This window comes from Cannabis sativa, chromosome 1 (genome assembly GCF_029168945.1).
Source record: "Cannabis sativa cultivar Pink pepper isolate KNU-18-1 chromosome 1, ASM2916894v1, whole genome shotgun sequence".
Taxonomy (NCBI): Eukaryota; Viridiplantae; Streptophyta; class Magnoliopsida; order Rosales; family Cannabaceae; genus Cannabis; species Cannabis sativa.
The window spans coordinates 9130786-9145532 of NC_083601.1; the positions used below are offsets into that span (position 1 = coordinate 9130786).

General features: G+C 29.1%; 1 protein-coding gene across 1 annotated transcript; it reads left to right on the forward strand.

Moving 5' to 3' along the window:
- Positions 1 to 3897: 3897 nt before the first annotated feature.
- On the forward strand, positions 3898 to 11084 carry LOC115706198 (laccase-4-like). The gene is made up of 6 exons (XM_061103510.1): positions 3898 to 4112; positions 5763 to 5914; positions 6996 to 7240; positions 7369 to 7497; positions 8123 to 9073; positions 10733 to 11084. Exons 1-6 carry the CDS (start codon positions 3990 to 3992, stop codon positions 10861 to 10863), a joined length of 1731 nt encoding a protein of 576 aa, XP_060959493.1. The 5' UTR covers positions 3898 to 3989; the 3' UTR covers positions 10864 to 11084.
- The last annotated feature ends 3663 nt before the right edge of the window (positions 11085 to 14747 follow it).

Consider the following 14747-nt stretch of genomic DNA (forward strand, 5'->3'; position numbering starts at 1 on the left):
CGTATGGAAGAAATGTATGAATAGTGATGTAATAAAATTACATATAAAGTTTTGAGGTTTAAATGAATCATGTTTTTAACAATGAATAAACATGCTTAAATATGAAATCTTATTAAATAAAAATTACCTGTGGGCTAAATTTTTAATTAATAAGATTAGATTTAGATGTAGATTATGATAGATTTACACAATTTATGAAAAACCTTAAAGTTTAATATTTCTATCTCAATGAAAGGTATGAAACACTTATAAATGTTTCAAAATTTTATACTTTATGATAAAATTATTAAATTAAATCTACATAATTCCCTCTGGGATAAATTAAGAGAATTTAATTTAACATATTAATTATGTAAATATAATAAAATTCATGTAGGGTAAGATTATTATGTTCACATAATTCATGTCCATTATGTGATCTTGATCCACTTAATATATATAATTTTATATAATTAAGGATGCTGTGGCTACTCCCTAATTATTTAAAATTATGTGGTTCACTAGACACCAAAGTATAAACTGAAGATTAACATTTTACTAAATTTAAAATTGCCTGTGGGCTAAATTTTAAATTTAATAAAATTAGATGAACTTTATGATAGATTTAATTAAACAATTAGTTTAGGAAAATGAAGGTTTATTATCTATCTTTATTAAATTTGTGATAACACTATTAAATTAAATCCCCATAACTCCCTGTGGAGTAAATTAAGAGAATTTAATTTAACATATTATCCTAATTAATTATACAAATATAACAATATCCCTGTGGGGTAAAATTATTATACCTATATAATTAATTACAAGTTATGTCCATTAAGGTGAATTTTAATTAATATATACTTTTATATAATTAAAGATGCTGTAGCTACTCCCTAATTATAAAAAATTATATTTTCACTTTGACAATAGGTATTGGGCTCTACCTAAAAGTAATTTCGTTATTAATATAATAGACAATCACCGAGATTAGTGCTCCTAGTGTGGTCGTCCGAAGATCATTAAAAACCGTTCTAGATATGAGCATTTGTCCTAAGTTCATGTCTTCTTATGTCAAACCACAAAATTACTTACATTTTATTTATTTTTGGAAGTTTTATGAATATTTGATGAATAATTTTATGAAATTTTATGAAACTTAATGTGCTATATAAAATATTCAACTTATCTTAATGTTTGAATATTTTTAAATATATCTAGCACTATAAAAGGAATTTATGTTTAGCATTTAAATCATACAAATAAAATTAATTATATTCAAAATAAATTTGCCAAATAAATACAAATTAAAACAATTATTGTATGACAATAAATTAAATGCTTAATTTCATAATATGTAAGTAATTATGCATTTATAACCTTATAATTTCTTAAATATTTGTACTAATAATTAATTTGTATAAATAAAGTAAATATACAAATTAGTACAATTAATTATATGGAATGAATTAAACGCAAAATTAAAGACTATACTTAATGGCACATTTTTCAAATTTTATTAATTTAAACAATAAATTACATAAATTTGGTAATAAATAATTAAATGCACAATTATACAAATTGCACAATTATTACATGCCTAAATAAATCATGTAATAAATTACCAAATTAAACAAATTTCCATTTTCAATTTATACTAAATAACATATTGATTCTAAATATATGTAATAAACAAAAATGGAAATTGAATAAATGCAATTTATTGATTAAATTAAAGCAAAATAAGAAAATAATTAATATTCCAAACAAATAAAAATTTATAAAAATTTGGAATATTTCCTTTTATTTATTTATTTATTTTTTTTTTTTTTGAAAATCACTGCATGTAAACGACATGTCGTTTTTTGCTATAGGAAAAAACGACACGTCGTTTTTGAGAGGGTTCAGCGACTGAATTTAAAGGGAAAACGACATGTCGTTTCCATAGAATGTGGAAAACGACATGTCGTTTTGTTTGAAGGATTTGGGCTGAACACTTAAGGGAAAACGACACATCGTTTTCCACAGTATGTGAAAACGACATGTCGTTTTCGGTCATCTCCTACCTTCGTCCGGGTCGTTTTGACCCGTTTTACTGCACGCGGGTCGCACGGACCCGACCTAAAACCCAGTCGAAAAAATGAATCCCGACGTCCAAAAAACCCAAAATCAATTCTAAATGAATCCAAATGCATAATTTAAGGGATTCAGGTAGGTTTTAGACAATTAAAACAAATAAAAATTAGACTTTAATATCACAAAAGTCTAGTCGGGTCCGAAAAGGTTTAACAGAGAATTTTTTCCATTTTAAATTTTTTCAAAAGTTTTCTCATGTTTAGATCGATCTATAATACTATATGAATATAGTGATGTATATAGAATTCGAAATACATACCGAAAAAGAAAACGCAAAAATTCAATCAGACGACCGATAACTAAAATTCATGATTATATATATATACTCGTATACACATATTAAACTATATAAAAACATCATAATGAATTATAATCAATTATATAGAATGAAATGAATAAATGAATGCGTATAATATATAAATATATATAAAAAAATAAATATATGTATATACGCTGTCTGAATGTGCATATATATAAATGTATATACAAACGTGAAACATGAATATGAAAGTATATATTTGATTAAAATTATATGGATATAAATCTATATATAATATATATATACATAAGTTTGAAATCATAAATCAAAATCCAACCGATGTACTGTATATATATTAATATTTATATATATCAATGAACATGAACATTAATATATATATAACTAAATTGAGTATGAATATATATATATATAATTGGGATTATATAATATGAAATTATATATATATAAAAATATATATATATAATGAAGAACCCCGTATGTATATATATATATATATGAAACTCAAAAAAAATATCAAGACAGAGATATATAATCCGCTCTGATACCAACTGTTAGACATTTATATGTATAAACTGAAATATATATGTTTATGTATAAAGTGCGGAATTAAATCAAACATATATATACTATGAATAAGGATCGAAATACCTCCAGCCATTGAATATTTGAGCTTTAGTCCCACATAAGCATGATCTGCAAAAGAAACCGATTGATGTGGGTAATCGGGCTTCCTCGCTCTCTCAACTCTCTTTAGATGGAATTTGCTGTTATGAACAAAATGAGTGAGGAGCTCGGGGACCGAGACCCTATATTTATAGGTGAGATACTCCATCAGTATCTGCGCCACATTAATTGTCAGAATATTTTGACAATTAATTCAGTACATCAAATCAGGTAATGAATATAGAAATCTGACCATATATAGAATATGACATAATTGATTTTGTCCAGATTCAATGAATATAAAATATTCATTTATCAGAAAATCAATTATTTATTTATTTCCTTAAATAGAAATTTATTTCTTTAAATAGAAATATATTTCCTTAAATAAAAATATTCTTATATCAAACTCTCGTAAATCAACTATGTTCTTTTCTTAGTTTTCCTGCATTTCTTTTCTTCTCAATTTTGATTGATTGATTGTCTAGCTACAGTTCTTACAAGTGTTTGTGTGTGAGTGAATTTCTGGTTGGTTGAATCACAACAATACAATTTAACTTCATCAAAGATAAAAAAATACTCAATTTAAAGGCGACTGGTCATAACTACGATATATACTATACATACTTTGTTTAGCATGCACGAAAACTATTTTTCAACTTTATGTATATTTGTTTATGACAATTGATCAACATGTACCTAAATAAAATAATAATTGGGGTGGCATGCATTTCTCATTCACCTACCGTCTACAAAAACGACATTGCATCCTAGGTGCACATATATATATATAATATATATATATATATATATATATTGCACTGCCACTAATTCGAAACTCATTCCTACAAAAAGAGCACACACCAAAGCGAACATATTATTATTTTTAGAATTATCTACATATTTTGATAAAATAAGAGAAATTAATAAGATGATTAAGATCATCATGAAGTCTTCTAGTTATTATGGGTCCATGTTATTAAAGATTGTACTACTCCTTTCTTTCTTATTTCCGGCAATGGTTGACAGTTTGGTTCGTCACTACAATTTCAGAGTAAGTACATATATCTTTTTCTGAATTAATTCTTTCGTTTATAGGACACACGTACCATTTCAAGTATCCCTGTATATAGAAAAACCTAGAATCAAGTCATACATGCATATAAGAGTACTTGAAAATGTATATCTAAGTACACATGCATGCATATTTTAATCAAGTCATACATGCACACACACATATCTTTATATATTAAAAGTGTCTATCTAACGGCATTTCTTGGTTTAACAGAATATACTTAAAAATAAAAGAATATTCTGTTAAATTTAACGATTAGCTTTGATCTCCCGTTAACAAATAAACCCAATAATTAACCCAAAAAATTAAACAATCTTTTAAATATTAATAATCTCTTTTTAAATTAAAAAAAATCAGCTTAGCCACATATCTCTCTAACTAACTTATCTTGGGAGAATATTAATAATTTTTTTTTTTTTAAAAAAAAGAAAAATATAGATATTTACCTTATATGTTTGTGATTATTTTTAGTTTTATTTTTAATTTTACCACCAAGAGGAGAAGGTTGAAAAATATTAGAATATGAAAATATTATTGGTGCTTATTAGTAATTTGCAAAGAATGTGAAAGTCTATAAATATATAGTTGTGTACCTATTATTAGATATGAAATGAGATAATAGAGTTTTTTTTCAATTAGAAGATTAATGTACATTTTACTATTAATAACATACATTATTATAACACAATTATGTTTTACTTACTAAATATACTGACACATATTTTATTTTTTGAAAACAAATCGTTCAAATAATTATACTATTTTAATTATTAATTAAAATAAAAAATTTAAATATTAAATAAAACTAACAGTACGTGGCTTGGCACGTAACGATCACCTAGTATATATATATATATATGTATATTTAGTATAGGTACTATATATATTATAATTATTAATGAAGGTTATATATACACCCTTTTGATAATTTTTTTTTTCTTTTTTCTTAATTAAAAGATATTTGAGTCTCGAAATCTTCTCATTATTAATATGAAGCCAGATTCATTTATAACATTAATTCAGCTTTATATCTTAATATATATTTGTTTTATTATTCGTTGAATTTTATTTAACTAAGAATCAGACCAATTAGTCTATAATAATACTAATCTCATTCATTAACAGCAAAGATCATCGCTTTAAGCAAGTAATATAATAATAATAATAATAATAATAATAATAATAATAATAATAATAATAAAAGCAGCAGATAGACGAAACGTACGTACAAATTAATTATTGGTCAACTTCTTCCAAAACAAAGGAATAATTATAGAAGACGGAAGAAAAGAAAGATCAAAAAGTAGCTAAAACAGCATGATCAGTCTACGTCCCTAGCTATATATCTGTGTATATATTTACGGGTTATTCATGCATATCATTTTGAATAATCATGTATGGTGTGTCTTTTATAGTACTATAATTGGACTATCAATAATTAATATATAAATTATTTGTGTAGTACTGGTCCCCAAATTAAAGTTAATAGTTATTTATCGCTGATCATGACCTTATCAATCAACATGCTGATATAATCAAGATCAAATATATTAAAGAAGACACACATATTTATATATATAATTCTATTAATAAGGACAAGATTATATGTATATATATGGATATATGCAGGTTGTATTGAGGAATACGACAAAGCTTTGCTCAACTAAACCCATTGTCACCGTCAACGGCCATTTTCCAGGTCCAACTCTTTACGCAAGGGAAGACGATAACGTGGTCGTAAGGGTCACAAACCACGTTACATACAACCTCACCATTCACTGGTGAGATCAAAATTACAATATATTATTACACATATATAAATAAATATATACTATATATAATATTGGAAACTAAATCACTTTTTAAAAGAAGTTTCATATATATATCATTGCTAGCTAGTACTGCATATGGGTCCCGAAAATTGACATATTAACGATCATTAAATTATTTGTTAATACATATTTGAGTTGAGAACAATGAACAAGTATAAATTTGGTCTTCCGTTTTTATTTATCTAAATATATACTAAAGATTTTGATTAGATTTCTATTAGAAATAGTTAACCAATGGTCAAATATTAAATCTTTATCACAATTTTTTTATTATAAGAAATAGTGAAGTAATAATAAGAAATATATATATAAAGGAGATTTAATTGTAACGAAATATATATATACTGTATATAATTTTTTTAAGAAAATTACTTTATTGTTGTAACTAATTTATATTAATCACGATGATGCAGTATTATTAAAACAGAAATTTATTAATTATTACATCTCACAATAACAAAAAATACATTGTCATTGAATTGCAAGTATAATATCTTCTCTAGCCTTACGTACTAATTAAACAAAAAGAGGAAATGATGAAAGTTGACTTTGTAGATTGGCCAAAAAAAAAACAGTAATTCAGTCCCGTTTATGATGAGTTTAATTAGACAAGAAAAAGCAATATATTGTAAGAGCTAAAAAAAATTAGTTGTTTGATGGTTAAGGAGATAAATGTAGAAATAAGGGCAAAGTGAGAAAAAAAAATGAATTGAATTGTTTGATGTTCTATTATACTTAATCAATATATATATATACTTTTAATATATTTAATAACCATAATGTAATTTATGATTGAGAATATAAAGCTTTCTTAACACGTCTACAATGGTGTTGCTAGCGCTAATCTATTAATTACAACAACCATATATGTAATGTTTTATTGGTGATTTCACGAGTAGTATTAAATTAATATATATGAGATTCGTGGTGTTGGTAGCATTAATTCTCATAACAAATTGTATGAAGATATATAACAATACATATTTGGTAAATATATATATGGATGTTTGAGTGATCAGCTGTTGTATAGGCATGGAGTGAGACAAGTCCGAACAGGTTGGGCTGATGGGCCAGCATATGTGACCCAATGCCCAATACAGCCAGGCAAAAACTACGTGTACAATTTCACCCTAACAGGTCAAAGGGGGACTCTACTTTGGCACGCCCATATCTCCTGGCTAAGAGCCACACTCCACGGCGCCATTGTCATTTTACCAAAGAAATCCTTTCCTTACCCTTTTCCAAAACCTCACGCCGAAAAGATCATCATTTTAGGTATACTTATTAATTACTAATTAAATTATCATTTTTGAAAGACATTTTCTAACTTACACCTAGCTATATATAGAGTATCTATTAATTGGTTCATTTTGTATGTACAAATAATATATATGTATATATAGGTGAGTGGTGGAAAGCAGATGTTGAAAATGTGGTGAACGAAGCCACACAAGCTGGTCTTCCACCCAATGTCTCCGATGCTCACACCATTAATGGCTTTGCAGGACCTTTTCCTAATTGTTCTTCTCAGGGTATACTAATTACCACATGGGGGTATACTTAAACCTTGTGCTTAATTGTTTGTTTTTTGTTCAAAAATATTATTGAAAAATGCTACGGCACTTTGTCAAACACCACAAAAATATTTATTGGTGCAATTTAGTATTAAGTCTCACACTTTTTGATTTAATAAATAATTTAGGAAACTGCTGATATAACCATGTGGGATACCTAATAGCAATATCCATATATAATTCTTAATTTTATGCTATTATATTTTTAAATATTAACTTATATGATCATGAATTTCGCTAAGATTTTGTGACCAATAATTGCTAACTATATGTTAAAAGTTTTTGTGCTAATTATCATTAACAACCCTTTCCTGGCTTGACTAAAGATCTCTATAAAGCTAATGGTTAATGTCAAAATCCTATAATGGGATATGAGTGTATAGTGAATTAATATACAACACTATTAACTTATAAATTAAATTATTGCACAGCTTATTTTTGAATTTGAGCAACAATATATCAAGTCAAAAGTTTTGTTCATTTTATTAATACATGAAAATGAACCGTTAATATATGTATATATAAACATATATACATATATTCTTGTAATGAGACGATTTTGCCCTTGTAATTAATATTGCAGGTTACACTCTACATGTGGAAAGTGGGAAGACATATTTACTACGAATCATAAACGCAGCCCTAAACGACGAGCTCTTCTTCAAGATCGCCGGCCACAAGCTGACCGTGGTGGAAGCCGATGCTGTCTACACCAAACCCTTCGAAACAGACACCATATTTGTCAGCCCAGGTCAAACCACAAACGCCATTCTCAAAGCAGACAAACCCATTGGCAACTACTTAATAGTAATTTCACCCTTCATGGACGCCCCAATAGGCTTTGACAACTCCACCTCATTCTCAAAATTACAATACAAACTCAATAATAGTAGTACTACTCATCCATCATCAACTCCCCAAATTGCTCCAACATTATTCTTAACCAACATTCCACCCCACAACGCAACCCCAATAACAAAAAAATTCATTGACTCCCTCAAAAGCCTGAACTCCATCCAGTACCCAACAAAAGTCCCGTTGACCGTTGACCACTCTCTCCTCTTCACTATAGGAGTTGGGCTCAACCCGTGTGACACGTGTGCCAGTGGATCCAAACTTGTGGGAAATATAAACAACGTTACCTTTGACATGCCGTCTGTTGCTCTTCTTGAAGCACATTATCACAACATCAAGGGCGTTTTCACCGATGACTTTCCGGCCAAACCGCCGGTTGTTTTCAATTACACCGGGCCTTCTCCGGCGAATATCCAGACCATGAATGGGACGAGGCTTTACAGGTTGAGTTACAATTCGAGTGTACAGATCGTTTTGCAGGGTACGGGTGTGATAGCTCCTGAGAGCCACCCGACCCATTTGCATGGATTCAATTTCTACGTGATTGGAAGTGGATTAGGGAATTTTGACCCGGTAAAGGATCCGAAACTGTTTAATCTTGTTGACCCGGTTGAGAGGAACACTATTGGAGTACCAACTGCTGGATGGACTGCTATCAGGTTCAGGGCAGATAATCCAGGTGATCAATTATTCTACCACTTCAAATTTGTAGATAATTTTAGTATTTTTATTAGTTACATCATAATAAGTTGCAACTCTATTAAGTTACATCATAATTGTCCTATAATAATTATTTTAGTTTCAACATAAATGATATATATAAATATATATAGATAGACACAATTTATCACATTCAATAATCTTAAAACAATAGCAATATAGATACAATTTATATTACATGATTTCTGTCATGAATTAGCACACTTAATGTTGAAATAAAGATTCTCATCAATCAATACCAACACATCAAAGATTTGAACATTGTCTTATCCCAATTCTCAAATAATCTCATCACTTTTGAACCAAACTTATAGTTAATGGCAGCCATTTTCTTCGTTTTAATTTGTTCCAAAATGCATGTACCATATTGTACAAACCAATTCCAAAATAGAATTGGGCATCACTAATACGTTATATCAGGTCCGCATCGAAAAATTAAAATAAGAAAATGTGCATTTTTATTTGAGAAATAAAATAAAATTCAAAAGGTTTTTAAACAAGTTTTCTAACAATTTTTTTTAGCATTAATATATAATGTTAAAAAAAATCGAAGAAAAAGAAACTGGGAGACCTCTTGAGCTAAAAGACCTTGGGCAGACTTTTTGGGTCTCAACAAAATTATTGAATCATTTACAAAAGAAAATATGAGATTTTTAAAATAAATACTAAAAATAATTAATGCATATTTTCAAAGTGATTTTTTTTTTTATTTGGGCGTTGGCTTTTGTGGATTCTAAAAGGAGACTTAGCCTAGTCCAAGCTCAACCTGAGCAACAGTCCAACCGCTCTACTTAGCTCTTTAATTAATTAAGGTGAACATTAGAATGATAATACAAGCTAGAGATTACTGATCATTCATATTTAGTATATAATATATATTAATTTCAAGCTCAAACAATATATATAAATTCCTCTAAAAAACAATTATATAAATTTATTTAATTATATATGTAGCAAATGCACAAATATATATATAATTATGGGTGATTAATTGGAATTAATTTTATGGGATACGTTAATGCTAGAGGTTGCATGTGATGTAGGATCACATAAGAAATTATTGTGTGTGAGATATGCCCACATATATATGTGTATCTGTACATTATTGTACATATTATCTTTAGCTATTATAAAATAAATTGAGTAATGCTATTTATTATCTGTTTAAATCATCACCACTGATGTATATTACAATATGTCAACTTCGAAATTCAATAGATCATGAATTGATATTTGATTATTTTTTATTATTTCTTTTGACAAAGATATTACACCATGTTACTATTTATATGAGTACCTTAGTATGGAAGTAAAAACCAACCATATGTCATAAAGTTCTCCTAACACACAAAAGTTATAATTATCTTCTGGACCACATGCATTAAAAGAAGTTGCACGTTCAAGCAATACATGTTCTTTCTATTCTTATCTCCATATTGGGAAAAGACTTTTAATAAAGTTGGATGTATTCACATCACTTTATATAATCTCATGGGACAGTTGACCTTGTTACTTAATTAAGTATTAATTACATTATTTCATTAATTGGATTATACAACAGAGTAATTAGTGTGATGTTGTTATAATTAATAAGTTTTTGTTTATGTAATTAATGCAGGGATCTGGTTTTTGCACTGTCATTTAGAGGTGCACACAACTTGGGGTTTGAAGATGGCATTCATAGTGGATAATGGTTTTGGCCCAAATGAGTCTTTGCCACCACCGCCTAATGACCTTCCACAGTGTTAAAATGTGTTCATTACATTTACGGATGCAAAAATCAGAATAAGCTTTTATTTCATTCATGGAGAGTAGAGAGAAGAGTTGGTTATTATACGTGGGGAAGTAGTAAATTTTAGACAATAATCATCATCATGGATTAGTGGACAAGAGGTTGATATAACAAATTGGTTTTCTTGTACATGTGAATGAATAAATGAAGACAACAAAAAAAATAAGGAATTCAATTAGTTGTGGTTGTGGTCGATGTACAATTGGAATGCCCTTGTATGGTTGTGGTCTTTCAGGAAGTAAAGGTAGTTTCCTACTTTTTTTTTTTTTTTTTTTTTATTTTGGAATAAAAAAATAGTTTCCTTCTGAGTGTGGAAAATAAAATTTTATGTTTGAAAAAATGCTAATATTTTTATATCATTTATTACAATTCATATTAACAATATAGAAATATATAAGAATAAAATAACTACTTCTTTTTTTACAGAGTATATCATGCCTACTGTCTAGCTAAATATATATATTGCTAAATAAGTGAGATGTATTGATCCACAAACAAACAACTTTACTACCTAATAGTACAACACAAAATTACAAATGGCCTATAAGAACCTCTATACACAATATCTATACAAGATCATAATTGATCAAATCATTCTTTATCATGATACTTTAGTTTCTTTGGTGTTATTTTCTGGTTTGCTTAAACTAATATCATGACAGTTATTATAGGTAGTTAGTTAGCCTAGGTGTCACATTCTAATAGGTTAGTTACTGTTAGTTTGTTGTTGGCAGTTAATGTTAGTTACTACTCTTATTTTTGTAATCCCTTGTTCTATAAAAGGGTATGTAACTCAATTCTTTAAACTGTTGTAATTGACACCATTACTGAAATAATACAATAACAGAGCATTGCTTTTTTGCTACTCTATTAAGTGTTCTAGTTTTGATTAAAACACATTTTAGATTCAATCTTGTATGGTTGATTGATGTTGAACTGTAGTGGACTTGTGTAACAACTGGTATCAGAGCTTGGGAGTTCGAAGTTGGATCTTGGATCGATTAACAAGAGCTTGGTGAACTATACGAGAAGAAATTGGGAGCACAAAGTTCGATCTTGAGAAATTTACAGGGAAGAACGATTTTGGATTATGGCGAGTAAAGATGCGGGCATTGCTGTTGCAGCAGGGATTACAAGGTGCCATTTCAGGGGAGAAAGAGCTATCTGCAAGTTGGTCTGAGAAAGAACGATCTGATATTCTTGAAAAGGCTCACAGTGCCATTATTTTGAGTCTTGGGGACAAGGTTCTCAGGGAAGTTTCAAAGGAGACAACTGCAGCTGGACTTTAGTTGAAATTGGAAAGCTTGTATATGACCAAATCTTTGGCTAATCGATTGTTCTTGAAGCAGAAACTGTACTCTTTGAAGATGGCATGAGGAAAATGAAGATCATTTAGATGATTTCAATAAGATCATTCTTGATCTTGAGAACATTGACATCAAGATTGAAGATGAGGATCAAGCAATTATAGTCCTAAATTCACTTCCTAGTAAAAACTATGAGCATTTTGTGGATACAATGATGTATGGGAAAGATTCCCTTACATTAGAAGAAGTACAAAATGCCTTGATGTCAAAGGAAATGAAAAGGAAATCTGAGCTTCAAGAGAGTAGTTCAGGGGAAGGATTGCTGGTTCGAGGGAAATTTCCAAAGAAAGAGAATAAAGATGGAAGTAATCAAAATAAGGGTAAGTATTCTTCTTCTTCAAAGAATAAAAGAAAATGTTTTATCAGCAACTCAACTTCACATCTCAAGAAAGACTGCCCATTGTGGAAGAAATTCAATAACAGTAACTCTGGTAGTGTGGACTTAGCCTCTGATGAAGAAGGTTATGACAGTCCAGGGGTTCTAGTTGTCTCCAAAGATTGTTCTTCATCAAATTGGGTAATTAACTCAGGGTGTTCCTTCCACATTTTCCCTGATCAATCCCAATTCAATGAGTACAATGCAATCAAAAGAGGTTCAGTCAGACTTGGTGACAACAGATCCTGCAACATCACAGGAATAGGAACTGTTAGATTAAAATTGAATGATGGTAGAGTTGCTGAGTTGATACAAGTCAGACATGTTCCTGAGATTAAGAGAAATCTTATCTCAGTAGCTATGCTTCATCAAGAAGGGTGTTCTGTCAAGATAGAAGGTGGGGTTATGAAAATTGTCAAGGGCTCTATGATAGTCATTAAGGGAATCAAAGAGAATGGAATTTATTTGTTGCAGGGTCACACAGATAACTCAGAAGTGAATGCAACAATTAAATCATCTAGAGATCCAACATTAATCTGGCATAGGAGACTTGCTCATATTAGTAATGGAGGAATGCAAGTGCTCAAGAAGAAAGGAGTTTTTAGGAAGGATCAAATCTAAGAAATTGAATTCTGTGAGCAGTGTGTTCTAGGTAAATCTACAAGAGTCAAGTTTGGAAAGGGTCTTCATGTGTCAAAGGCTATTTTGGACTACATCCATTCGGATCTATGGGGACCTTCAAGGACTGAATCCAGAGGTGGAGCCAGGTATTTTCTATCCTTTATTGATGACTTTACCAAATTTGTTTGGGTTCATATTTTGAAAAATAAGAATGACTCATTTAAGGTGTTTTTGGAATGGAAAACCTTGATCGAGAATCAAACTGGCAAGAGAATCAAGAAGCTCAGAACTGATAATGGCCTTGAATTCTGTAATATCCCGATAAGTTAAATGGTAAATAATTAGGGTTTATATTAATATTATGAATTAATCAGGTAATAAGTGGGATTATGATCCTACTAATTTATTTCAGCATAAAATTTAAATTTTGCTATAAGTGAGTAAATAATCGTAATTTGTTAATTACGGAGATTTATATAGCATGTGTGAATGTAATATGAGCTATATGTGGAATAAAAATATTTCAGGTTCGGCGACCCCGGAGACTCAATAAGTGGATATATAAGCGTAATTTGTTAATTACGGGGATTTATTTGAAATACGTGGATATAATATGAGTTATTTGTGAAATAAAAATATTTTCAAGTTTGGCGACCCTGGAGACCCGATTGGAGGCCAAAAATGTCACAACAGTTTTAGTTAGAAATATTGATGAGATTATTGGGATAAGTTGATTTTAGAAATATTGGGGTATTTTAGGGTACTCGAAGTTGACCAAATACCCTAAAAATAGAAATTTCTTAGTGGCTAAGAAATAATAAGATAATTATTAATAATAAAGTTTTTATTAATATTATTATATTATTATTATTAATATATTATATTATATTATTATTATTATTATTATATTATTATAATATTATTTATATATAAGTTAACGTAAGTTAACTTTTATATATATATATTAAGTTATCAGTGAAACAGAACAGAACGAACGACGAACGAAACTCTCGTTCTCCCTCCTTCGATAAAACCTTCTCCCCTTATATCTATTTTCTTCAATTTTCAATCCAAAACTTAGCGATCTAAGCTCTGGTAGTAGCAGGATAGCAAATCTTTGAAGAGGGAAGCTTAAGGTATGGTTTAATTTCGTTTTAAGTTTAAAAACAATTGGTTTCGTATAGGGGTTTTGTGAATTAGAATAGTTATGAAGGTTCTGACCTTATAGAATTGTTCTCGGGTAGTCATGGGACTAGTTTCGATATTTTCTTGTTGAATTAGAAGTGATTTTTGAGTTAGAAATCGAGTTTGGAACTTTTTAAAGCTTAGTCCGAACGTTAATGGCGTTTTTCATTTAAGGGGTCGATTTTTATTTCTGTTACGTAAGGATGGTAGTATTTATGGCATACATGCACCCTGTGAAGTTTGGAGTGATTTGGATAAGTTTTGGTAGTGTTTCGGTGAGTGCGAAAATTGA

Excerpts from the sequence above, each read along its gene's own strand:
- LOC115706198 (XM_061103510.1), top strand. The coding sequence starts at position 3,990 with ATGATTAAGATCATCATGAAGTCTTCTAGTTATTATGGGTCCATGTTA. Across the intron at positions 5,915-6,995 it reads TACAACCTCACCATTCACTG|GCATGGAGTGAGACAAGTCC; the intron begins GTGAGATCAAAA and ends GCTGTTGTATAG. Across the intron at positions 7,498-8,122 it reads TCCTAATTGTTCTTCTCAGG|GTTACACTCTACATGTGGAA; the intron begins GTATACTAATTA and ends TTAATATTGCAG.